The 27049-nt window shown below is 41.0% G+C and overlaps 1 protein-coding gene across 1 annotated transcript in view; it reads left to right on the top strand.

Annotated features, from left to right (window-relative positions):
- The window catches only part of Hpse (heparanase), a 41314-nt gene extending 22113 nt beyond the window's left edge, over positions 1-19201 (top strand). The window contains exons 9-12 of the mRNA XM_048364520.1: positions 1391-1505; positions 4671-4789; positions 6170-6316; positions 18846-19201. Coding sequence (XP_048220477.1) covers positions 1391-1505; positions 4671-4789; positions 6170-6316; positions 18846-19005 — 541 coding nt within the window. The 3' untranslated portion in view covers positions 19006-19201. The remainder of the gene's footprint in view (positions 1-1390; positions 1506-4670; positions 4790-6169; positions 6317-18845) is intronic.
- Positions 19202-27049: the final 7848 nt, after the last annotated feature.

Raw genomic sequence — 27049 nt, forward strand, 5'->3', positions numbered from 1 at the left:
GGAGGAGGAAGAAACCTATGTGGCTCATGATTCAGGCAGAGGTTGGAGTCCATGGCCACCTGGCCCTGTTGCTTTGGATCTGTAGGGAGGAAGCCTGTGGCAAAGGAAGCTGCTGGTGTCATGAGAGCTGGGCCAGAAAAGAGAGTGAGGAAGAAGCCAGGGGTCCCAATATCCCCTTCAAGGGCATGCCCCCATGAGCTACTGCTTCCACTGGGTCCTGCGTCCTAAGACTTCCCACGCTTCACAAGGGCACTGGGGACACGAGAGCTGGGGACCAAGCCTTCAGCGCAGCCTCTGGGAGACATTTATGATACAAATCATAAAACAGACCTTCCATTGAGGAAGCTCATTGTTTGCCAGGTGTGGTGGTATACACCTATAATCCCCAGGCTTGAGAGACAGAAGCAGAATTTCAGGCCAGCCTAGGATCTCTCTCTCTCTCTCTCTCTCATATAATTATACATACATGGATAATATCTAGATACATAAAAGGGAAATCTATATACCTCTAGGAGAGATCTATCTATTTAGCTTGAGATCTAGCTATCTAGAGATCTTTAGCAGAAATGAGAAGGGAAAGAAGGAAGGAGGAAGGAAAGAAAGGAAGGGAGGGAGGGAAGGAGGGAGGCTTTGGTTCCAAGGATACTTGTGTATGTTATAGATTCCCAAGAAATTTGGAGCCTAAAGAAGATTAGGTCAGATCAGAGTGGCTTACCAGTGAAGTTAAAGATTACTAAATCACTTCATATCCAAGAGCATGAACATATTGCCTTAATCTACTGGTTTACTTAAGTCAGTACCCAAATCTCTTAGTATCTTTAATCCGAAGATTTTTTATTCTCAGTTTGCATGGAGATTATTTCCCCTCACAATCCTTATTGCCATAAGTTTAAAATAAAGCAGAAGTCCTTTATGCTCATGGGGGCATGAGGAATGGATGGTTTACCATTGATTGACATGGCAAAGGGGGAGGGGAAAAGGAAAATGTCCCTAATGGATTAATTGTGGTGCTGTTTAGTTCACATTTTGACTCTCTGCTGACTGCAACCTTCTCTTACATAGTGTATGGTGAGAGGGCGGGGGTGGAAGGCAAGCTGAAGGATTAGGACTTGTCTATAGGGGTGAGGATTTGTCTACTCAGCTTTGTAAAGTTGCCTTGAAAGGGACTCTTAGATTAAGAGTCTTCTGGGACTCCTTCCCTTACCGAAACGTGGGACGATGTAGAGGCAGAGGCATGGTGCACATGCTGCTGTTTCATTTGGATGGCTTATTCGTAATGCACTCTAATTTCCTGTCAAGTCCTCCCATGGAGAGGAAAACGTTGGTGTATGAGTAGAATTGAGTGTTTTTTTTGCTTTCAAACTGAAGAAATGGTGTCGCTGTGTCACAGGTGGCTGGATAAATTGGGCCTGTCGGGCCGAATGGGCATCGAGGTGGTGATGAGACAGGTGCTCTTTGGAGCTGGAAACTACCATTTAGTGGATGAAAACTTCGAACCTCTCCCTGTAAGTGGCATTCTTTTTGTGTTTCTGTGACTAGCCGAAAGCATGCTAAGGCCCCCTTCCACAAGCAGTCAAGCCCCTCTATATAGAGAACTCAATCTTGGGAGTCAAAAGGACCCTTAAAGATCAACGTTTTTGTATCTTAAGAGAAAAAAAATCAAGAGCCAAGGATAACTTTCCAAAATACAGCCCATCTGAGGCAGGCGCTAGGACACTGAGTTCTGAGGATCGTGGTTCAAAGCCAGGTCCCAGCCTAGGCAGGAAACTCTGTTTAACTCATCTCCAGTTAACCACCAGAAAGCTAGAAGTGAAACTGTGGCTAGCCTTGAGCAAAACAAATCTCAGGGACAGTGCCCAGGCTGCCCCAAGACCAACACACACACACACACACCCATATATATGTGTATACACACACATACACACACACATACACACACACACACACACACACACACACACACACACACACACACACACACATATATATATATATTCGTCCATTTGGAGGATGGTGTATTTTTTTGGTTTTTTTTGCCAGTCCTGGGGCTTGAACTCAGGGCCTGAGCACTGTCCCTGGCTTCTTTTTGCTCAAGGCTAGCACTCTGCCACTTGAGCCACAGCGCCACTTCTGGCCATTTTCTGTATATGTGGTGCTGGGGAATTGAACCCAGGGCCTCATGTATATGAGGCAAGCACTCTTGCCACTAGGCCATATCCCCAGCCCATGGTGTATTTTTTAAAGAGATGATTTGATTTGAAATTTTGTGACGCATTTTACAAGATAACGAACAAAAAATGTCCTACAAAGAAAAATCCAAGTTAAAATTGCACCTGGGTACAGTGGTACATGTCTGTAATTGCAGCACTCGGGAATGAAACAGGAAGATGGAAGGTTTAAGGCTCACCTAGACAACGTAGCAAGTTTTGAGACCAGTCTTGGGTACATAGGAAAACCTTGTCTAAAAAACAAAAGCTCTATGGGGCTGGGGATATAGCCTAGTGGCAAGAGTGCCTGCCTCGGATACACGAGGCCCTAGGTTCGATTCCCCAGCACCACATATACAGAAAACGGCCAGAAGTGGCGCTGTGGCTCAAGTGGCAGAGTGCTAGCCTTGAGCGGGAAGAAGCCAGGGACAGTGCTCAGGCCCTGAGTCCAAGGCCCAGGACTGGCCAAAAAAAAAAAAAAAAAAAAAAAAAAAGCTCCAGTTGCTGCTATTATATCTAATGCTTCAACATTTTTATGTCATGAAACCATGATGGTTTTTTTTTTTAAATCAGATCTCACTATGTAGCCCCGGCTGGTCTGGATTTTTTTGTTTAATTTTCCTTGTAACAATATCTCACTATGTAGCCCAGTCTACAGCCTACAGTCAGGATGGCTTTGAACTCTCAGTCCTCGAGCCTCCTCCTTGAGTTCTGAAGTAAGCATATGCCACACTACTAGTTATGAAATTTTCGTTAATTTAACTTTACAACAAGCCAGAACCATGTAGGTTTTTTTTAAATCACCCTAAGAATGGACTATTTTGTCAATACTAAAGATATTTATGAAGACAATCTCATGTATTCCTCCTCTCCAAACTCTGGTACTAAGCCTTTTACTCAAAATGCCAACTGAAAGATACACAAGTCTAGAAAATTAAGGTATTATAGATGGAGACTTAAGAAGTATGACTTTGCTCTTTATAGTCTAAATAGTACTTGAAGCTATCTGTTCAAACAATAACTCTTAAAGGAATCACTTGAACATAGTCAACATTTTGCATTTCCTTATTGTCTGGAATATCATTATAGTTGATCATTGAAATTAAAATTCAAGTAAGGATTGATTGATCTGTCTCCTAAGTATGCTCACTTATAAACGCATCTCCCTTTTTTCCCTGGAAATTTATTCCTTTACGAAAACAGGTATTTTTCTACGTTTCCCATGTTCTAGATTTTGCCGGATTTATTCTTGCTGTATGGTTTGTCATGATCCTCTGTCCACTGTGTTTCTGGTGACTGATTAGTTAGAAGCTTGGGGCGGGGGGTGGGGGTGGGGGGCTGGGAATATGGCCTAGTGGCAAAAATGCTTGCATCATATACATGAAGCCCTGGGTTCGATTCCCCAGCACCACATATATAGAAAACGGCCAGAAGCGGCGCTGTGGCTCAAGTGGCAGAGTGCTAGCCTTGAGCAAAAAGAAGCCAAGGACAGTGCTCAGGCCCTGAGTCCAAGGCCCAGGACTGGCCAAAAAAAAGAAGAAGCTTGGGGGGTTTATCAATAATTTTTCGCAGATGATGTATACTGTGTTCTATCAGAAAATACATAATGAATTTTTATCACCTCTTGCATTATTCTCCTCTCCATTTATCCCAAGCCCACCCAACCCCCTCAAGTTACCTGGCTCCATTTTCAATAAATGTACATTTATTATGACTATATTTTCACACTCTTCTTTTCTCCATTTTTCTGTTTTTGTTTTTTTTTTTTGGCCAGTACTGGGCCTTGGACTCAGGGCCTGAGCACTGTCCCTGGCTTCTTTCCGCTCAAGGCTAGCGCTCTGCCACTTGAGCCACAGTGCCGCTTCTGGCCGTTTTCTGTATATGTGGTGCTGGGGAATCGAACCTAGGGCCTCGTGTATCCGAGGCAGGCACTCTTGCCACTAGGCTATATCCCCAGCCCATTCTTTTCTCCATTTTTCTATCCTTAAGCTCTTCCTTAATTAAGCTCCATCCCCTCAATCTTTTTTTTTTAGTCTTGATAGCTAGTGATAAGTGTTGTCTGGTTTATTACTTTAAGAAAACTGTAAGCTTTTAAAGGAAATTGTTTCTTAGGTAGAAATTTAATTTCAAAAAGTTGTCTTTATGTGTGTGGGTGAGTGAGTACGTGTGTCTGCTTTAAGTTTTGCTTTGAATCCTTGGAATATGTAAACAATCTGAGCAGTTGCATCTTAAAATCTACCATCCAGAGGCTAGGGCCCTCTGAATCCCAGAAAAGGGACCCCCTAGGCATAAAAAGCAGCCAACAAGATAATTTCCTTGGGTTCATGAAGATCACACGCATTTAATTTAATTCCCCTACGAGGGAACAGTCACGCTGTTTGCATGGTCATTATTTACCCAGGTGTGTTAAAATGATAAGGAATAAGTAAAGACTTGTTTTTCTCTCCTCACCCACCACAATAGGATTACTGGCTGTCTCTTTTGTTCAAGCAACTAGTAGGCTCCAAGGTATTCATGGCAAGTGTGAAAGGTACGGACAAGAGCAAACTACGAGTGTACCTTCACTGCACAAATACCAACCAGTAAGTACCATTGCACCTTGGCCAGGCAGCAAACTTTAATCTGGAAGCGCATGGCGTCCTACTCTGAGTGGCCTGATGCACTGCTGCCATCTGTCTATACACTGGGCCTCAGCGGAGCCATTGTGCATTTTCCTTTTTGTGTTCACTTTCATATTTATTATAACATAATGTCAGAATCTAACTGCAAAAAACATTGCTTAGGGCTTGGAATATGGCCTAGTGGCAAGAGTGCTTGCCTCGCATACATGAAGCCCTGAGTTCAATTCCTCAGCGCCATATATATAGAAAAAGCTGGAAGTGGCACTGTGGCTCAAGTGGCAGAGTGCTAGCCTTGAGCAAAAAGAAGCCAGGGACAGTGCTCAGGCCCTGAGTTCAAGCCTCAGGACGGGCAAACCAAAAACCAAAAAAACATTGCTTAAATAATGGCATTTGCAGTCCCAGCAAAATGTTTATATAATGTTGTGGTTGTCATAATCAAGAAAGGAAATATATTCTGAGTTTAGTAAATAAGATGTGTTACCACGTGAAGGAAACAGTTATATTTATATGAGTAGTTAATTCACCAAAGGACTGAGTGGATGTAAAAAGGAATGAGTTACTGTGAATAAACAATTATAAGACTATTCATATCTCCTTGCATCATATGTGATAAATTTACTAAGGGAAAAGAAAAAGAATCTGAGCAGGGAGGACAATAATAACTTTATTTTCAAAAGCTGCAGCATAGTTTCTAGAATGGAAAGACCACTTAGAGTCTTGCAGCTCTGTGCTCTGGCTTTTGGTACCAAAACAATTTCTTACACCTCATAGAGTTTTCTCTCCTTCTTAGTTTGAATTTGTCATTCTTGACACTAAATGACACTAAAGTACTCCTCTTATCTAAAGACACCTAGCAGTCCCTTCCTTTGGGGCCTGAGAACACTGGATAGTGACCCTACCCAAGGGTGGGAGGATGGTTTGAATGGACACATTCTGAAATGTGTCAATACATATTTTTGTTGTTGTTTTAGTCTTTTTATGAAACTAGTAATAGCTCCTGCTTAATGGTTTATAACCCAAATTTCCCTCAACTCACAAAATTTACTTTTCACCATTAAAACTTCTTAAACTTAAAATGAGGTGGTCTAACTGGATTTCTAGGAATTCTGACTGGCAAAGCAGCAAAGTGCTCAGAGCTCTGGCTCTGAGAGCAGTGATGTGAAGAGCAATGTTTTTTATTGTTTTCAAAATATGAGTGCCAAATACATAAAGAGAAAGGTATTAATAGGACCCGATATTATTATTATGGATGTCAACATTTAATATCTATCACTGTACTTGCCTTCAAGTACTTTATTTTTCGAACTGCATAAACAGTTTAATGAACCTCTTTTCTTGTAGCCCAAGGTATCAAGAAGGAGATTTAACTCTCTATGCCCTGAATCTCTACAATGTCACCAAGCGCTTGCGGCTACCAGATCAGTTATTTAACAAACAAGTGGATAAGTATCTTGTCAAACCTTCAGGACCTGACGGACTGCTTTCCAAGTGAGTTGTGAGTGTGTATGTGAGTGTGTGTGTGTATTTTAAACATCCTATAGTTTTATTGGTGTTTTTCATGATAGAGACTTTTGAAAGGGAGGCAAAAAGAACCCACAAACAAAAAAGCAATTATTTCAAGTTCTAGTCCATTTAACATCCAGGAAATGTATTTATAAATACTTACTAATTCAAATATAACAGCTGAGAGCCCAAAGCAGAAGGATATGGCACAACCTATCCATTATCTTAAAAAATAGCCTACATTTTTTAAATAACTTGATACAACAGAGTCCACTTACATTTAGATGGTTTTCTTGGAAAAGACAAGGGTTCTTGGTGATACAGTCACCAAATCAAAGCATCATACGTAATTGCTAATAAGGGCATGGTAATAAAATGCCATGGAAGGTAAGCTAGATGTGCGTCTCTCACAGTAATTCAAATAGTTTTTTTTAAACAGTTTTTTTATTGTTACTTTAGAGGTGATACACAGTGGGGTTACATTTACATATGTCAGGTAGTAAGTACATTTCCTCACTCTAACCCATTCCCTCCGTCTCATCTCCACCCATGAGTTGCACAGTTCACTTTCATCAATATCCAGTGCAATCCACTGCTGCACATCTTCACCCTTTTTCCTCCGATTCTGTGCCCTCCCCCACCCTCCCACAAATGTGGCTGTGAATACAGAGTCATCAGCAAAAGAAAAAACAAATTAAGAAAAAAAAACTCCTTTGTTTCCATATCTTTGGAGTTCATTTCAGTATGTATATTATTTTATATACGTATGGAAAGGTGCTTGGGTATTGCATCTTAGTGATTCTCTCCTAAGACTATTTTCTTTTGGTCTCACTGTACGTGAGTATCTAGAATCCTGTGTAATTTGTCATTTGCCAGAGCATTTTAGATATAACTTCTGCATATCAGGAAGAACATGCATCGTTTGTCTCTCTAATCAAATTACTTAACATGATTTGTTCCAGTTCCATCCATTTCCCTGCAAATGATCTATTTTATTCTTTCTAATGGCTGTGTAAAATTCCATTGTGTATAAGTACCACATTTTTTGGATCCACTCATCTATTGTGGGGCACCTGGGTTGCTTTCATATCTTGGCTATTGTGATAGTGTGTCAGTGTACATGGATGTGCAGGTGTCCTTACCATATCCTGGTTCATGACGCTCAGGGTAAGATGTCTAGGAGTGGTATGGCTGGATCGTAGGGAAGGTCTGCGTTTGGTTTTTCAAGGAACCTTCAGGCCGCTTTGATTTTTATTGCTTTCTTCAGATTGTATACTTCCCTTTAGTATTCTTTGTAATGCTGGTTTAGTGTTCATGAGTTCCTTTAATTTTTGTTTTGTCATGGAAAGTTTTAGTTACACCATCAAATGTAAATGATAGCTTCACTGGGCACACTAGTTTGGGCTGGCAGTTGCTGATCATTAGGGCTTGGATTATACCATTCCAATCTCTCGTTGCATTGAGAATTTTTGTAGCGATATCTGCAGTGATACTGATTTTTTTCCATTGTAATATAGCTCTTCTTTGACTTTGTAGCATTTTAAATCAACCTATTGCTCTTCAAGTCTAATGTTTTTACTATGATGTGTCTCAAAAGTGTTTCTTCTTGGATCCTATCTCCTAGACGTTCTGTATGCTTCTATCAGGTAGGTGAGATTTTCTCTCTTAAGATTGGGGACATTCTCTGTTATTATTTTACTGAATAGGTTCTTGATGCTTTTAGTATTGAATTCTTCCCCTTCATCATCCCAACTAAATTAGATTTCTTGGCTGAGTCTGCCAATTCTTGGATTTCCCTTTGATAGGTTCTGAGTGTTTTTTTTTTTTTTTCATTCCTCTGACTTTTTGTTCTAGGTCCTCTGTCTTATCTTTGACTCTTGATACTTTGTTTCCATTTGCCTATTCTGTTACCTAGGCATTCCATTGTGGTTTTCAATGTGGAAATTGAACTTTTTATGCTCCCAAGATCAGTTCTCATAGTGTTAATTCGTCTTTTAATGTGGTGTTTAGTGTTTCTATTATAGCTCCATATCTTTGGGGGAGTTCTGGATCTTCTTTGGGCTCTTGAAGTTGTTTTTGCGTCTCCTTTTTTATTTTACTGGCCAATTCTGTCACCATTTCTTTAATCGTTTTCTTGTCCTCCATCTTCTTCACTCTCACTGGGGACCTTCCCTGGATTATTGTTTTTGGCTTTTGGATTTGGTTTGTTGTCTTGCTTGTTTTTGAGTCTGGTAGTCTTTCCTTGTGATTTATGCATTTGAGTTCAGGGATTGGCAGGGCCATGGCCAGGGTTTGACAGCTTGCCCTGGACAGCTCACACGGGTGAACTAATCCCTGATCAGCGCTTGTGCCTGCACACTCGGACTCTGGCCAGTGAGCTGGGTCAGGCCTGCAGCCGGAGCTGGGAAGACTGAATTCAAGCCTTTGGGATGGGTGTGGGCCTCGGTAGGAATGGGCTCCCACGGGTGTGCGTCCCCAGTTGGGCCTCTCCTCTTAGGTGGTTGGTTCCACCCTGGACCAGGGAACTCTCCACCAGCAGCTGGGAGGGTGCTTGGTCCAGTCTGGCCAGGGCAGGGAACTCCGAATTTAAGCCTCCGGGATGGGGAATGGGCATGCACTTCAGAGGGGGCCCAGCGTTTGGTCTGTTGTCTTAAAATAGGTCAGGTTTCCCTGCAGAGAGCCAGGGGTGTGGAGGTTACAGGGTCCTAGCGCCCACCCAATATGAGTCTTGGTAGTCTCCCGCTGGAAGCCAAACCTGAAACTGGAGATGTGACTCAAGTGGTTAGTGCAACAGCACGGAGCAAAAAAGCTAAGGAACAGCATCTAGATCCTGAGTGTAAGCTCCAGCACTAGCATGTGCCTGAACATGCATGCACACACAAGAAAAGTGTAAAGTTCTCACCATCTTCCTCCATCTTTTCAAGTGGCATACACTTGATGTTTTTGGTGAGTATTAACATTGACATGTGTGCCAATACAGTAAACACAGGCAAGCATTATTAACATTGAACACTGCATAGCCCAGGCTGACCTCAAACCCTCCGGCCTCAAACCCACCGGCCTCCTGCTTTGGCCTCCTGACAGCTGGCACTTATAAGTATATACTACCACACTTAGCTCAGACAATTTTTTTAATTATAGCTACAATTATGTTACCTCTAATGGGACGAAGAAGAATCTACACATTTTAGCTACTCCCTTTCTACCTTTATAGGTATTTTTGTGTGCATATGTGCCTGTCCTGGGGCTTGAACTGATTGCCTGGATACTGCCACTGAACTTCTTTTGCTTTGGCTAGTAATCTACCACTTGAACCACAGCTTGACTTTGGGCTTTTTGGTAACTTGTTGCAGATAAAAGTTTCATAGACTTTCTTACCTGAGCTGGATTTGAACCACAGTCCCCAAGCTCAGCCTCCTGAGTAGCTAGGATTATAGGCAAAACCCACCATGCCTGGCTCTGTGTAGATACTTTTAATAGGCTACGTATTTTATCAAATATACTGGATTCCTTAACTATTTGCTATTATTTGATTTTTTTATTCCTGCTATAAATAATGCAACTTTGGGTAACATATTTCTCTCTATTTCTAGTATGATCCTTTCTGAAAATGAATATATTTTTAGCATATTCATGTCTGATGCCACTAAGGAAAGAAGTTTTGGGGAAGTAAAAGCATGGCAGTTGTGGAGCTGGAGGTGTCTTTATGCATGCCCGTCCACCTGTCCAAGGCCATTCAGCTGCTCTGGCTCTGTAGGATCTTCATGTCTTAAGGACACTGAACTTTTTGGCAAGGAGCCAGGCTCTTATTTCTGTTCTTTAGTGGAAAGGCCAAAAAAACTATACCTCATGCCTAGAAACAAACTGGTTTGGAGGATTTGCCTCCATGTATTTATTTTTTTGGCAAGGGAGGTTTGTGTGCACTCTATGCTAATTCTTGTGTTAAAATAATCGTAGACATTTACCAATTAACAAGTACATGTCTGAGTTTCTGGCTTCTTTTTATTTTTCAGTGCTAGGGATCAAATTCTTGTGCATGCTATGCACAAGCTCTCCCTTGACCTCTGAACCCTACCCCTAGTCCCTCTCACTAAAGTAGGTACACTCGCAATTGCAGGTCCATGAGTTCCCTTAGCTGGAAGTAGATTGGGGTTTTCTGCTTCAGGGAGGTTGCTGCGCTTTCTAGTTCTGTCCCTTCCTGACCCTGGCATCCTATACCTGCACTGCTGCTTCTGAACATGGCACTCCTTTGTTGTCATTTATGGTCTGAGCACACCATTTTCCCCATTTGAAGGACCATTGGATTGTCTTCTGCCCATCTGGCTGTGCCCAATTATTCTTTTTTATTTCTTGGGCCAGATTCGATTACATTTTGATAATGGGTTTCATTTCTATAATTTCCATAAAATTATAGAAAATGTTTCTTTCCTCTAACTACTCTCTAATAAGCATATGTCAGCTTTACTCTTCTTTCTATATTTTGCAAAAGAAGAATCCCAAATCCATCTGATAGTTACACAGTTTGTACACTTTGCCCCTATTAATAACCTCAAAGAGTTTAGCAATGGTCACTCTAAAAATACTTTTTTGTGCTGGTCCTGGGGCTTGAAGTCAGGGCCTGGATGCTGTCCTTGAGCTTTGTTGCTCAAGGCTAATACTCTACTTCTTGACCCCCAGTTCCACCTCCTGAAAATAAATTTTTTGTTTGTTTTGTTTTTTGCCAGTCCTGGGCCTTGGACTCAGGGCCTGAGCACTGTCCCTGGCTTCTTTTTGCTCAAGTCTAGCACTCTGCCACTTGAGCCACAGCGCCACTTCTGGCCGTTTTCTATATATGTGGTGCTGGGGAATTGAACCCAGGGCTTCATGTATACGAGGCCAGCGCTCTTGCCACTAGGCCATATTCCCAGCCCCTGAAAATAAATTTTTTATTTAATTTATTTATTAATTGAATACAAACTTTTTGACAAGGTGTTGTGCAAAAAGGGTACAGTTACATAGTAGGGCAGTGTGTACATTTCTTGTGATATCTTACGCCCTGTTTTTCTTTCCCTTCTCTAGGTAAGGTAGACATATATACAATACACAATGTATCAAGAACATATACAGTATCCACGTGGCCAAGCCCAAGAAAATTCGCCTAGGGCTTTAAATGTAATGTCAATATTAGATAATATGTCAATAGTAGTCTTATATGAATGTACATACCTAGCTTTTGAGCTATTGTATTCCACTGAGAGGTCAATTTTTGACCTTTATATGTTGAGTAGTTGTTTGGTTTTAGTTACATACTGTTGGGTCGCTGAACCAAACCTGTGGGAAATACCATTTGACAAGCAGTTTTTGGTGAAAATAAATTTTTAAACAACTCTAATATAGTGCCTAAGAGAGTCCTGAGTACTAAGTGCTCAATGAATATTTGAGGGAAATATTTTTAATAGGAAATCAGTAATTTATATTTATCTTAGATAGACAAATGGTGCCTGGTACTCACAAGTCTGCCAAACCCTGTTGTTTATTAATTCCTTAGCACTTTATTTCATCTGAAGTTTGACAAATGTGTCTTCTACTTCCTTATCTTCATGTACTGTCTGCAAAAGCAACTGCATGCAACCATAGCCCCACCCTTATTGCCCAGTTTGCTGTGAAATGCCCAGCATGCGTTGTGTGTGCCCAGCAAACTTGCAGCCACCTGACAATCTGACTGTGTTACCTACCTCACCCACAGCAGTGTTCATTCACAGCCAGCAGACTTACTTTTAAATTAGGGTAGCAAAATACCCTCCCCCAAGGCATTTCTGGAACTTTCATATGTACCTTTACAATGTTTCTAATGTCATGCAAAACACTTCTTGACTACCATGGTGTAGAGATGTTCTCAGGACATATTTTGGTTTGTGGTTTCCTGATGGTGGTCATGATATTTCCTCCCATCCCCCACCTAAAACTTGATTTGATATAGGCAATTAAATAAGAGCTGACACCTGTGGACGGAGTCCTGCTGCAACTCAGGCTTGATTGCCTCCTGCTCAGTCATGGGTGTGTTATTGATATTTTAAGTTACCAGACCCGGAGCTGAGCATCTAACTGAGGTTAAGTAAAAACCAGCTTTTGTTTTCACAGATCCTTAATAAGAACAGGAGTTGGGATCTCTTGCAAAATGAAAAATACATTGTAAGGCTATGTGAAAACAAACTAACAGGAGGATCAAATGAGTAAATGAACATACTCACAGTATGGAATCCTATGTAGCCATTAAAACAACACAGTGGACCAATGTTAAACCATGTGAACAAATAGTAGGATGTGTTAGGGCAAAAGAGTCATGTTGCAAGAGAACATTTACATTATAACTGAAAGAATATGTCCCAGCCATCCCAGGGGACCATATGGAGATAGTCACAGACAGGAGAAGAAGGTTGATAAGGAGGTTTATTAGTGGGGCCATAGCTCCCACGGGAGGGGGAGCAACATGGCGGCTGGCTTCTGCACCTTATCCAGGTGGTAGCTTATATAGCTCTAGGGCTAATGGTGAGTGCGAGTGGCCCATTATAGCTCTAGAGCAGGGAGTTTAGGTTTGGGTGGATCTGGGGGCTAATGGGAGGAGTTGAGGACGAGTCATGGTGATGACAGTACTACCATGGTGCTTACTGGCTGACAGGCACTTAGAAGTGTTCTACATATATGTATTAAATATAAGTGTAACTAACATTAAATCTAAATTTTCAACAATAAAAATTGCTAGCTTTTGTGATACAAAAGGCATCTGAGAAAATGTTAGACATAATCATAATAGAGGACTGAGGAAGTAACTATCAGTAGAATTAAAGCTTTAATTCATAAAGCTCTTCATAGGCTCTTGTCTAAATTGGATTTTTTCCTGAGTAAACATTGATTTTATTTAAATAGTAATGTGTATAAGAAATAAACCTGGTCTTTATTTTTTATTTTTGAACTCAGTTTTGAATTTTCATTCCAGCACTACACAGAAGGCATATTTTTTTCTCTGTGGTTTAGTCAAACAAATTTGTTTCTGTTTCACTGAAACAGAATACAATCTACCAAAGCACTTCACTAATAAAAGGTCACGAGGACTTATGTTTTTGAGAAAGAGGTTAGACAGTTTAGGACATTGTTTCAAATGGAAATTTACATTTTCTAAGTTAGAAAAGTTTACCATATATATATATACATATATATGTATATATGTATATACATATATACATATATATGTATATACATATATATGTATATATATATATGCCTTATAAAATGTTTTCAATTATTTTCCATCAAGTGAAATTTCTACTTCAGAAATCATCATGATTTTCCTTTTTATTTTTTTTTATTAATTGGACATAAATTTTTTTACAAGGTGTTGTGCAAAGAGGGTGCAGTTACATAGTAGGGCAGTGTGTACATTTCTTGTGATATCTTACCACCTGTTTTTCTATCCCTTGTCTAGGTCAGGTTGACATATATGCAATATACAATGTATCAAGAATATATACAGTATTCACAGACTTGGTCTCTACTGTCTCTCCGTCTCCCTTTGTTAACAGTCATATATCAGGGAGATCATGCCCCTTTGTTTTCTGTGTTCTAGGCTTGTCTCGCTCAACATTATTTGTTCGAGTTCTGACCATTTCCCTGCGAATAACAATATTTCACCATTCCTAATCGCTATGTAGTATTCCATTGTGTATAAGTACCATATTTTTTGGATCCATTCGTCTGTGGAGGGGCATCTGGGTTGTTTCCATATTTTGGCTATTGTGAATTGTGCCGCGATAAACATGGAAGTACAAATGTCTTTTTGATATCTTGGATATTGCTGTTTAGGATAGATGCCTAGGAGTGGTATGGCTGGGTCATAGGGTAGGTCTATATTGAGCTTTTTGAGAAACCTCCATACTGTTCTCCAAAGTGGTTGTACTAATTTGCACTCCCACCAACAATGGAGAAGGGTTCCGCTTTCCCCACAGCACCTCCAGCATTTGTTGTTTCCTGAGTTCAGAGTATAGGCCATTCTAACTGGGGTGAGGTGGTATCTCAGGGTTGTTTTTATTTGCATTTCCTTTACTAGCAGGGATGTTGAACATTTCCTCAAATGTTTCTTTGCCATTTTTATATCTTCTCTTGTGAAGTCTCTCTTTAGCTCTTTTGCCCATTTCCTAATAGGTTTATTGGGCTTGGAGGGGCTTAGTTTTTTGAGTTCTCTGTAGATGACCGATATCAGGCCTTTGTCTGTTGCTGTGCTGGTAAATATCCTTTCCCATATCGTTGGCTGTCTTTCTATTTTGGTGGCTATGTCCTTAGCTGTGCAGAAACTTTTTAATTTGTAGTAGTCCCATTTGTCGAGTCTTTCCCCTATTTGTTGTGCCCCTGGGACTCTATTCAGGAAGTTCCTGCCTGTGCCTATAAGTTCTACTGACTTTCCTACTCTGTCCTTCAGTAGTTTCAAGGATTTAGGTCTGATGTTGAGGTCCTTGATCCATTTTGAGTTGATCTTGGTGCATGGTGATAGGCTTGGGTCTACTTTGAGTTTTCTGCATATGGCTGCCCAGTTCTCCCAGCACCAATAGTTGAAGAGGCTATGTTTATTCCATTGTATGTCTTTAGCTCCTTTGTCGAATATCAGTTGGCTGTAAGAGTGCGGTTTTATTTCTGGGTCTTCAGTTCTAATCCATTGGTCTTCCGATCTGTTTTTATACCAATACCATGCTGTTTTTGTTATGATGGCCTTGTAGTAGAGCTTGAATTCTGGTATTGTGATACCTCCTGCACTGCTTTTTTGCCTAGATTTGCTTTGGCTATTCTAGGTTTTTTGCTGTTCCATATGAATTTATGGATTGGTTTCTCTATTTCAGTGAAGAATGTGGCTGGGATTTTGATAGGTATTGCATTGAATTTGTATAACAATTTGGGCAATATGGCCATTTTCACTATATTGATTCTGCCTACCCATGAGCATGGGAGGTCTTTCCATCTCCTTGTGTCTTCTTTGATTTCCCTTATTAGATTTTTGTAGTTTTCATTGAATAGGTCTGTCACGTCCTTGGTTAAGTTAATCCCTAGGTACTTTATTCTTTTTTTGGCTACTGTAAATGGAATTGTTTCCATAATTTCCTTTTCTGTTTGTCTATTGCTGGTGTACAGAAAAGCTGCTGACTTTTGTGGATTGATTTTGTATCCTGCTACTTTGCCAAATTGGTTTATTAGGTGTAGGAGTTTGGGTACTGAGTTTTTTGGGTCCATCAGATATAAGATCATGTTGTCTGCGAATAGGGATAACTTGATTTCTTCTTTGCCGATGTGGATCCCTTTGATGTCCTCTTCTTGCCTTATTGCTATGGCTAGGGATTCCAGCACTATGTTGAACAGAAGTGGGGAGAGTGGGCATCCTTGTCTTGTTCCTGAGTTTAGTGGGAATGATTTAAGTTTCTCTCCATTTAATATGATATTAGCAGTTGGTCTGTTGTATATGGCTTTTATTGTTTTGAGGAATGTTCCATCTATTCATGTTCTCTCCAGAGCTTTTAATAAGTATGGATGTTGTATTTTGTCAAAGGCTTTTTGGTCATCGACTGAGATAACAATGTGATTCTTGATTTTAGTTCTGTTTATGTGGTGAATTACGTTGATTGATTTACGGATGTTGAACCATCCTTGTGACTGAGGGATGAAGCCTACTTGGTCATGATGTATGATTTTCTTGATCCGTTTCTGTATCCTGTTAGCTAATATTTTATTGAGGAGCTTTGCATCTGTGTTCATTAGTGATATTGGTCTGTAGTTCTCTTTTTTTGTTGGATCTTTGCCTGGTTTGGGAATGAGTATGATATTAGCTTCGTAGAATGAGTTTGGGATTTCTCCCTCCGTTTCTATTTCACGGAAGAGTTTGAGGAGTATTGGAATTAGCTCCTCACTAAAGGTTTTGTAGAATTCGTTGGTGAACCCATCTGGGCCTGGGCTTTTCTTAGTAGGGAGGTTCTTGATTACCTCCTGTATCTCACTGTAAGTTATTGGTTTATTTAGTTGATTTATTTCTTCTTGGTTCAGTTTGGGCAGTTTGTACTTCTCTAAGAATTGATCCATTTCTGTAAAATTATTGTTCTGTAAAATTATTGTGCTGAGTAGAGGTTTTGGAAATAGCTCCTTATGATTGTTTGAATATCGTGTGTACTTGTTATAATTTTTCCTGTGGAGTCCCTGATTTTACGAATATGAGTCTCTTCTTTTTTTTGTAAGTCTTGCAAGGGGTCTGTCAATTTTGTTTATTTTCTCAAAGAACCAGCTTTTAGTCTTATTTATTTGTTGACTGGTCTTTCTATTTTCAATCAGATTTATCTCTTCTTTAATCTTTGTGATCTCTCCCCTCCTAGTCGTTTTAGATTCTGTCATTTCTTGTTTCTCCAGTTGTTTTAGTTTCATCGTGAGGGTATTCACCTGCTCTGCTTCCATTCTTTTAATGTGGGTGCTGAGTGCAATGATCTTGCCCCTCAGTACTGCCTTAGCTGTGTCCCATAGGTTTCTTTGTGATGTGTTTTCTTTGTCATTGTGGCTTATGAATTCGTTGATTTCATCTTTAATATGATCTGTGGCCCAAGTGTTGGATAGCAGTGTGGCGTTTAGCCTCCAAGAGTGTGTATAGGCTCTGTGGTATCCTTTGTTGTTGAGGGTTACCTTTAATCCACTGTGATCAGATATAATACATGGAATGACGTCAATACTTTTGTATTTGCTGAGGTTCTTTGTGTGGGCTATGACGTGGTCTATTTTGGAATATGATCCATGGGCTGCTGAAAAGAAGGTGTATTGGTTCTCTGTAGGGTGAAAGGTTCTATATAGGTCTGTTAGATCCATTTGGGAAATGGTGTTTTTTAGGTCCTCAGCTCCCTTACTAATCCTCTGGGTGTTGGATCTGTCTCTTGGAGAGAGAGGAGTATTAAAGTCACCCACTATGATTGTGTTTGCGTCTATCTTGCTCTGTAATTCTTTGAGAATTTGCTTGACATATGTCGGGCCTCTTTTGTTTGGTGAGTATACATTTATCACCGTGATTTCTTGATTCTGGATTTTTCCTTGTATTAATATGTAGTGTCCTTCTTTGTCTTTTTTTTTTTTTTTTTTGCCAGTCCTGGGCCTTGGACTCAGGGCCTGAGCACTGTCCCTGGCTTCTTCCTGCTCAAGGCTAGCACTCTGCCGCTTGAGCCACAGCGCTGGTTCTGGCCGTTTTCTGTATATGTGGTGCTGGGGAATCGAACCTAGGGCCTCGTGTATCCGAGGCAGGCACTCTTGCCACTAGGCCATATCCCCAGCCCCCCTTCTTTGTCTTTTTGAGTGGACTTTAAAGAGAAGTCCAGCTTGTCTGAGATCAGAATGGCTACACCTGCCGTTTTGGTGGGTGCATTTGCTTGGTAGATCTTGCTCCATCCTTTCACTCGAAGCCTGTTTTTGTCCCTTGCTGTAAAGTGGGTCTCTTGTAGACAGCAGATGTCAACTTTTTGTTTGCGAATCCATTCTGCCAGTCTGCTCCTCTTTATCGGGGAGTTTAAACCATTTATATTTAAAGAGATCAAGGATAAGGGTGTTTTTTCTCCTTCCATTTTCTTGGTGGGCTGTTTTTCCTCTTTTTTTTTTTTCTTGTCTTTAGTGAGCTGTTCTTTCTGTTGGACTTTGGCTATTGAAGTTTCTTTCTGATTCTGTCTGTGTGTCTTTTACGATCTCTGTTGGGTAGGGTTCCCCTCTTAATATTCGCTGTAGGGCTGGTTTTTTATTCACATACTCCTTTAGCTCCTCTTTGGTGTGGAAAGATCTGGTTCTCCCTTCGAATGTGAACTCCAATTTCGCTGGATATTTGATCCGAGGTTGTAAATTGTTATTCTGGAGTACTTGGATGGTGTTCTTCCACTCACTTCGAGCTTGGTAAGTTTGTGTGGATAAGTCGGATGTTATTCAAATCCTCTTCCCCTTGAAAAAAGTTTCCTTCCTCGCTTTGGCTGAATTCAGAATGTTTTTCCTTTTTATACCTACATCATTTTGCCTAGTGTAGATCGTGCATGCTCTTTTTTCTGTAACTAGTTTAGGCTTTGGCTGACCACACTGGCTCCTGCCTGTAATCCTTTCCACTCCAGGAAGCACAAATTGGGAGGACAGTGGTTTGTGACGGCAGTTCCCTGTCATGCCAGCTGTGTAGGAGCCCAACGGGATAAGAATCATGGTACAAGGCTGGTCCTCCAGCAAAAATCTTAATCCTATCTGAAGAATGACCTAAAGCAAAGAAGGGCTGAGGTCATGGGTCAAATGTTGGCGCCACTGCCAAACACATGAGAGGCCCTGGCTTCAAACCTAAGTACCCCTAATATATACTTATATAAATTGTTATATATTTTGGTCTTTTCAGGACATATGGTCTCTGGGTTTGTTGGTGGTGGTCTAAGAAACCTTTCACAAGTTGTGTAGAGGTCATAGTCCATGTACTTGACTCACTCCGGTGTATCTTTCACCGTTGCAGATCTGTCCAGCTCAACGGTCAAACTCTGAAGATGGTGGATGATCAAACCCTCCCAACTTTGACAGAAAAACCTCTCCGTCCAGGAAGTTCACTCGGCTTACCAGCTTTCTCTTATGGGTTTTTTGTGATAAAAAATGCCAAGGTGACTGCTTGTGTATGAAGTCCTGCATTAGCCCCAACATTAAATGTTTCAAGTATCTTGTAAAGAGAAAAACAAAATTAAGCTATAGGAAAGCAAGTAGATTTGGCACAAATCAACTAGCAGGAGCTTTAGAGACACTGCAACAGTCAGTGCAGAGTTAGCATGGTATTTTGATCTCTGAAATAAACACTGCTAATAATGACCATAAATAATACCATGTGTTGTGCCTAGCACTTTGCATATGCCATTTTTCAGGCTATTAAAAATAGGCAGGTATGCTCTCAATATGGCCAGAAGACAAATAAGTAAAGGCCAATTTTTAAAAAGCACTTCCTTGCTTTTATTTTTTGAAAATCATTAACCAATTGTCCGATGATTTCCTGCAAGTGCCAGCTACACAGACTCCTATGGGGAAAAATTTCCTGCCACAACCTCAAAATTGGATGTCAAACAGGAACCACCTGTGTGCACTGTAACCGGAGGTAGTGTCTAGATTCGGCAGCTTCTTTCTTGTTTCTTTCAGCCATACTTTCTGAGAGAACAGATGGTTACATGTGATCGTGTTATAAATGGTGAGCGACATTGCAGAGGGAGGCGATGTTGCAAACGTCAAAGGGAGTTTCAAACTCCTGGGGATTGCATTGCTTTACTAAGGGGGGAAATTTCAGAAAACACATCACAACCACCTGCTCATGTTTACTTTTCTCTACCATATTCTCTTACTCTTTTCACATTGGGAAGTGTCGGGCCATGAATAACAGGAAACCTTCATTCAGATGGCTTTAGCCAATGAGGAAATGTACAAGACTTCATTACAGGAGGGTAGTGAAGGGCAGAGTCCAGTGCGTCTGTCACCAGGGGTGCACATTCTTTCCTGCTTTTATTAGTGCTAGCTTTCTTCTTGGGCTGCTATTATGATGACAGGGGCAGTCTACACACCCATTCCAAGCTGGTAGCAACCAGAGGAAGAAGATGGGAACATTTTTCTGTCCCCTGTAGAGACTTGAATTCATTCATAGGTTCTCATTCCAAGCTGGTAGCAACCAGAGGAAGAAGATGGGAACATTTTTCTGTCCCCTGTAGAGACTTGAATTCATTCATAGGTTCTCACTGCAAACCTTTCCTCCTGTCTCCTCGACTCGTATTGGTCAGGAATAGGTCATGTGGCTTATGACTGTGAGATGCCTACATTGTCTTCCAGGAATCCTCCTTTGGAGTAGAGTTTCTGAGGGCCCACATACTGGACATGACAGCTTTGTGCTCTGTCAGCAACAAAAAGAATGACTATTTCCCTTACATTTTAAGGACTATCTATCTGCCTCCTATAAATACTTTCTTAATGTAAGTACATTTTGAAAGCTAGAACCAAGTTGGGATGCTACATGCCCTTAAATTTTATATGTAAGTAGTTTTTATATTCTCACATTTGAAAACATAGTGATTTTCATATGTTTAATATCACATGGTTATTCTTTTAATAAAGCCCACAAGTACTTGGATCTGATAGCCTGGTTTTTCTAGTTTGGGGTTGTGGCTTGGGGGTAGAATGCTTGCCTGTCACGCCATGATTCTGAGTTGGATACTCAGCACTTACAAAACAAAACAAAAAAACCTTGCCATCTGTACCCTCACAATTTCCTTGCTACTTCCCACCATTGTCCTTTCAACAGCTTCTTCAACACCGAAGGACTTGAAGAAAAGGAGCCCACAGTCATAAATGCTTTCTTACCTCATCATATAGATTCAGTGTCAGAGTCCTGTCCTCTCCATTTAATATTTTTCTGTCCCCTTTTCCACTTAAAATAAATGAAGGTCTAATTTTTCACTTGCTCACTGTGACTTTGTTTAAAATTCTTATACTCATAGCCCCGCACCACTTTTCTCTTCTGCCTGGTCCCTGTCACTTTCCCCAATGAATTCTGTCTACCAGTTCATTTACCAATGAATTCTGTTTACACGTGGGCTGGAAAGTCCGAACGTGGGTGACCCCATGCCCTCTGCCTCCATGCCTTCTGCTCCCAGGCCTTTTGTGCTGCTTCTTCAGTCAGCCCAGTGAGCCACTTTAATTCTCCTCCTAAGACAGCAAAGGTTCCCGTTTGTGCAGAGAGCCCAGATAGGAGTTTACATCCTTCCTCTAGGACTTTGCTTCCACAGGACTTGGTATTTAAAATGGCATTTATGATCAATTTTCAGTGTGTCTGCAAATCTGCCTCACTTGAAGTTTACAAGAAACGGGTACAGTATCGTAAATCATTTTTTTTCAGTGCACAGCATATTGTCTGGCACACAATAACCAATCAGATGATCGTATTCATGACACAGAAGAGTATTCAAATTGAAGCTAGGCTGATGTATTTTGATTTCGAATATTCAGGGTTGGGGTTTTTTTGCTTTCAAAAAATAGGGCCTCCAACTTGCTTTACTTGCTTAGGGTTGATGCTCTACCACTTGACCCATGCATCCAGGTGGCTTTTAGCTGATTGCTTTGCAGATGGTGTTATGCCCAAGTCATGAGACATCCACCAAGAAGACCAAGAAGAAATGCAAAAGCAAGGCTTTATTCAGGCGGGCTGCAGCTCGGGCCTTGTCCTGCACTCTGACGCAGCAGAGATTAGGAGGAAAGCCCCGAGCTGAAATCTTACAGGGTTTATAAAGGCAAAAACCACACACAGGTGGCTGCAGGGTATGTTCTAGTTCCTAAGCAGTATAGAGAAAAATAATCTAAATTCTAGTAGTCTTAACCTTCAAGTAAGAATAACATTTCCATAGCAGGATGCAGATAGCAATACTGAGACAGAACTTAGCCTTGAGTCACAGATGCAACACAACATTTTCCAGGTCAGCCGGGCCCCGTACTTTCCATATCAAGACTAGTTAGAAATAAAGCATTGTCCCAGACCTTGAGCAGGCCTGCTTCTTTCAGGCTAGCATAGCCCTTCCCTGGAATTTAGTACAAAGTGGAGCCTGACTCCAAAATGGCTTTGTTCTGTCCCCAGTGAGTTATGGTTTAGCAGTTTCAGCACAAACAAGTCAGCAGTCCTTGGAATTGAGGTGGGCTTTGGGTTACTCATAGTTTAAACAGTCAACAAAATGGCTACTGCCTGAAAATGGAGTCATTTTGGCTTTTCAATGGAATCTCAAAGACCTTTCTGTCTGGGCCTCAAACTATGATTGTCTGCATCTCAGCCTTCTGCGTAGCTGGGATTACAGAAGTATGTCACCAGTGCCCAGCCAAAAAAAGGTCAGATTAGACAAGGTATTGTCTGCTATCTACCTAAAAATCTTTTTAGAGTTATTGTCAGCATTTTTAGTGGTAGATGGTGGTGTGAAAAAGTGAGAGTATGCTTTTGTGAAGGAATGCTTTTTTATATATTAATGAATACTAGGTGCAGTAGTATTAGGTGGGTGTTTTGTTACATAGCACCCAGAAGGCTAAGACAGGAGGAGCGCAAATGTGAGGCTAGCCTGGGCTATCAAATGAATTCAAGGCCAACCCGGACCACATAGTAAGACCCTGTCTTACACCAAAATCTGTAGTAACATTGAAGTTAGCTTGAACTTCCTTAGTGCGAACTCTTCCCTGTCATGTCTTGGAGACTCTGTGTCCACATTTTTGTGTGTGTGCCCATAGCTTTCTACTACTAGGCCATCTCTCTTCCCTTTCAACTCTTCCAGTTGATTCAGTTGGCCCAGGTGGATAAAATCCAACAGAGACTGACTGGCTGACAGGCTCCCTTTTATAGCTTCTTCAGAGCTTAGATGGGGATGTCTTTCTACGGTTGTTTTCTGTGGTAGATTTCCTACAATTTGAACTGAAATCCTCCCTTGAGGTATAAAAGTTTGAATTCAGCTTCAAGATCTACTGAAAATTGGGAATATTTAAAATTATAGTGAAAATGGAGTTTTCAGATATTAGAAAGGGAGTTGTTTGTATATGTATATGTATATATGAAAATATGTACGAAAAATATGTATGTTCATCTTGTGAGAAAATTTGTCTTTATTTTTAATATAATTTTTATTGTCAAGGATATGTACAGAGGGGTTACAGTTACATACATAAGGCAGTAAGTAAGGTAGTAAGTCAAACTTGTTACCCCCTCCCTTGTTTTTTCTCCCACTTTCCCTACTCCCTACCGCTCCACGCCCCCCAAGTTGTAAAGTTCATTTCCAACATATTGTCTTGCAGGTGTCACTGTTGCATTAGTTCCCCCTTTGTCCTTTGTATTACCATTTTCTTATTCCCCCTTCCCCTTCCCTAATTCAGATAAACCTATATAGGAAACACAGGGTACCAAAATTTTTATTTTTCTACCAAAGTGTGTTGCCTAAAAGTTCCTGCTTTGGCCTGGTAGTTTGGCTCTTGATAAAGAAAAGTGGACCGCTCTGGGATAAGGCATAATCTTTGAAATGTAAGCTTTTGTCTTAAATTGGTTTCAAGATAGGCTTAAGACACACCTCATATTGTTCAAGAAATGGCTGAGGGGGCTGGGGATATAGCCTAGTGGCAAGAGTGCCTGCCTCGTATACACGAGGCCCTAGGTTCGATTCCCCAGCACCACATATACAGAAAATGGCCAGAAGCGGCGCTGTGGCTCAAGTGGCAGAGTGCTAGCCTTGAGCGGGAAGAAGCCAGGGACAGTGCTCAGGCCCTGAGTCCAAGGCCCGGGACTGGCCAAAAAAAAAAAAAAAAAAGAAAAAAAAAAAGAAATGGCTGAGGGTCTGGATATCTCTTGAGAATATTTGTGTACTGTTAACCTTATTTCAACTTAACCTTATGTAAATACATTGAACTCTATCTACCCAAACTATCCAGGAACCTGAGCTAAACCAATCTGAGCAAAGCAAGGGAGTCTGCAGCATTAAGGGCTAATAGCAAAGAAGGGAGGGCAGCTGCCTGCTCTGTGTCTTTGTGTGCTGCTTGTCAGATAATTGGCTAATGGAGCACCCTTTTGCAGAAGTAAATTTTGCCTTGCTGAAACTGTTCTTTATTTTCTTGTCTATCATTATGACTCCAGTGGTTCTTGGAAAGCATATTTATGACATGTATGTAAGGACATTTGCTTTCCTAACTATATTACAGTCTTATACATCAGGTCATTGATATTAATATTCAAATCCCAATAAGTATTGCCTAATTGTGTCAATATTCTCTTTTAGAGCAAAGTAATCCATTTTAGAATCAACTGTTGCTTATAGTTTTCATGCTATTTAAATATCTCTCAACCAGAAATAGCAGGATAGTCACTTGTAGTCTTTAATGCCTTTGACACTTTAAAAAATTACACACTACTTACTTTTGTAGAATGTCTCTTGAGCTTAATTTTCTTTCTCCCCCCCCCCCCCACTGCCTATCTTGGGGTCTGAACTCAGTGCCTAGGCACTATCCTTGAGCTTTTGGGCTCAGGGCTACCACTCGACCACCTGAACCACACCTCTACCTCCATTTTTTTTTTTTTTTTTTTGCCAGTCCTGGGCCTTGGACTCAGGGCCTAAGCACTGTCCCTGGCTTCTTTTTGCTCAAGGCTAGCACTCTGCCACTTGAGCCACAGCACCACTTCTGGCCTTTTTCTATATATGTGATGCTGGGGAGTTGAACCCAGGGCTTCACGTATACGAGGCAAGCACTCTTGCCATATTCCCAGCCCTCTACTCCCATATTTTTGATGGAGATAAGAGTCTCAGACCTTCCTGCTCAGGCTGACTTTGAACTGCAGTCCTCAGAACTTAGCCTCCTGATTAGCTACGACTGTAGGAGTAGCTACTGGTGCATGGTTGCCTTTGGGCTTTTTTAAACCAAGTTTCTAGATGAGAATTAAACTCAACTCTTCAAGGAATATTCATTAGTAAAGCTTCTCCAAAAAGAGGAATCCACATATTTGTCTAGAAAGGTATTTATTATGCGGTATTGACTCAACCTGTGGAAGCTGAGAACACCCATGGTGTGTTATCTACAAACTATAGGTCAGGAAATCTAGAGAAGCAGTAGCTCTAAGAGATTCTAGTGCCACCTCAATCAGACACAGTAAATCCCCTTCCGCTGTCCTTTTTTTCTTTCTCAGCTCACAGCAGACAGCATTAATGTTTACCCTTACTGGGGAAGGCAATCCACGTTACTCAGTCCACTAATCCAAATGCTCATTTCTTCCAGACACACCTTTGTATACACAGTGAGAAATAACATCCAAGTAGATAGCTGAACAACTTGTTCAGACATCAGTTCAGATCAAGCAGACAGACTGATGCATGAAATTAATTATTATAAGCCTGTGCCAACACCTCATGCCTGCAATCCCTGCTACTCAGGAGGCTGAGATCTGAGGATTGCTGTTCAAAGCCAGTCTAAGCAGGAAGGTCTGTGAGACTCTTATCTCCAATTAACCACAAAAAGTCTATGCTAGCATAATGTTTCCTGATTTTATTTATTAGTATATTGTTGGAAGATATTCACATCTAGATTCATGAAGAGATTTTTTTTCTATACTTCTCCTTTTTTGTGATATTTTTACCTGACTTGTGTATCAAATAGTATGTTGAGAGGTATTCTCATCTATTTTGTAATATTTTATAAACTATTGATGTATCAATGCTTACTTTTCCTTAAGTGTTTGATTGAATTCTAAAGAGTACTTTAGCCTTCCGTGCTTTAAAGGTACCCATAGTAAAAATAAGCAAAAACATAGCTCAACTCCTGAGTATTTTTCTACATTACCATTGTTACGGGGTTCGAGGGAGGAGATTCAACGTCCCTCCAAGAGTCCACCAGTCAGAGACAGCCTCAAGCAAAGATGGATTTATTGGGGAAGCAAAAAGTGAACTGACCAGCCAGGGACACAGCACAGACTCAGAAGCTGAAACTGCAACCATAAAAAAGCAGGCTGACGGGCTGGGGATATAGCCTAGTGGCAAGAGTGCCTGCCTCGGATACACGAGGCCCTAGGTTCGATTCCCCAGCACCACATATACAGAAAACGGCCAGAAGCGGCGCTGTGGCTCAAGTGGCAGAGTGCTAGCCTTGAGCGGGAAGAAGCCAGGGACAGTGCTCAGGCCCTGAGTCCAAGGCCCAGGACTGGCCAAAAAAAAAGCAGGCTGACCAGCCAAGAAAACAGTGCAGACTCGGGAACTGACACGGTGACAGTACAGCAGTGGGCTGTTCAGACTCGGGAATTAGCACTGTGATCCCAAGCAGTCATCAAATTGGGGTTTATAAAGGTAAAAGCATAGCACAAATGTAGGGGGATTTTCAGGGGGTAGAGCAAGCAACAAATAAGTTAAGCAAGCCATTTACGGAAGCAGAATTTTGCGGTCAGGTTGATCTAATATTTAACTTCATTTTAACAATTGCTACCATGTTTCCCTAATCAAGATGGAGTCAGTTCTATTCCCTACAACAACCATGAGGATGACTGCAGAAGTGTGTCCACTGCCAGGTGGAAATACTGCTTGATCGAGTCTGTACTGTTCTCTCCCATTTATCTAAGTATCACAATATGCAGGCAAAATTTAAAAAGCAAGAAAATGCAACTGAATGTTAAGCTAAAAAGCAACCCAGAGAACTAGATCCAGATATAACGGAGGTTGCAACTGTCAGGCAGTAACTTACAAATAAAAACTATAGTAAATACGGGGCTGGGGATATGGCCTAGTGGCAAGAGCGTTTGCCTCGCATACATGAAGCCCTGGGTTCAATTCCCCAGCACCACATATATAGAAAACAGCCAGAAGTGGCGCTGTGGCTCAGGTGGCAGAGTGCTAGCCTTGAGCGGGAAGAAGCCAGGGACAGTGCTTAGGCCCTGAGTCCAAGGCCCAGGACTGGCCAAAAAAAAAAAAAAAAAAAAAAAAAAATACTATAGTAAACACATAATGAAGAAATATGTAAAATATGCCTAAGTAGATGGTTAATTTCAGCACATAAAAAAGCTACAAGATGAAGTAAAATAGAATTTCTATTAGTTAAAAAAAAAACAACAAAGAAAGCCAGCAACTAATAGGCCATAAGTCTAATCCTAGCTACTCAGGAGGCTGCACTCTGAGGATGGTTAAGTAGCAAAAAGGCAGAAGT

This window comes from Perognathus longimembris, chromosome 16 (assembly GCF_023159225.1).
Source record: "Perognathus longimembris pacificus isolate PPM17 chromosome 16, ASM2315922v1, whole genome shotgun sequence".
NCBI classification, from domain to species: Eukaryota; Metazoa; Chordata; class Mammalia; order Rodentia; family Heteromyidae; genus Perognathus; species Perognathus longimembris.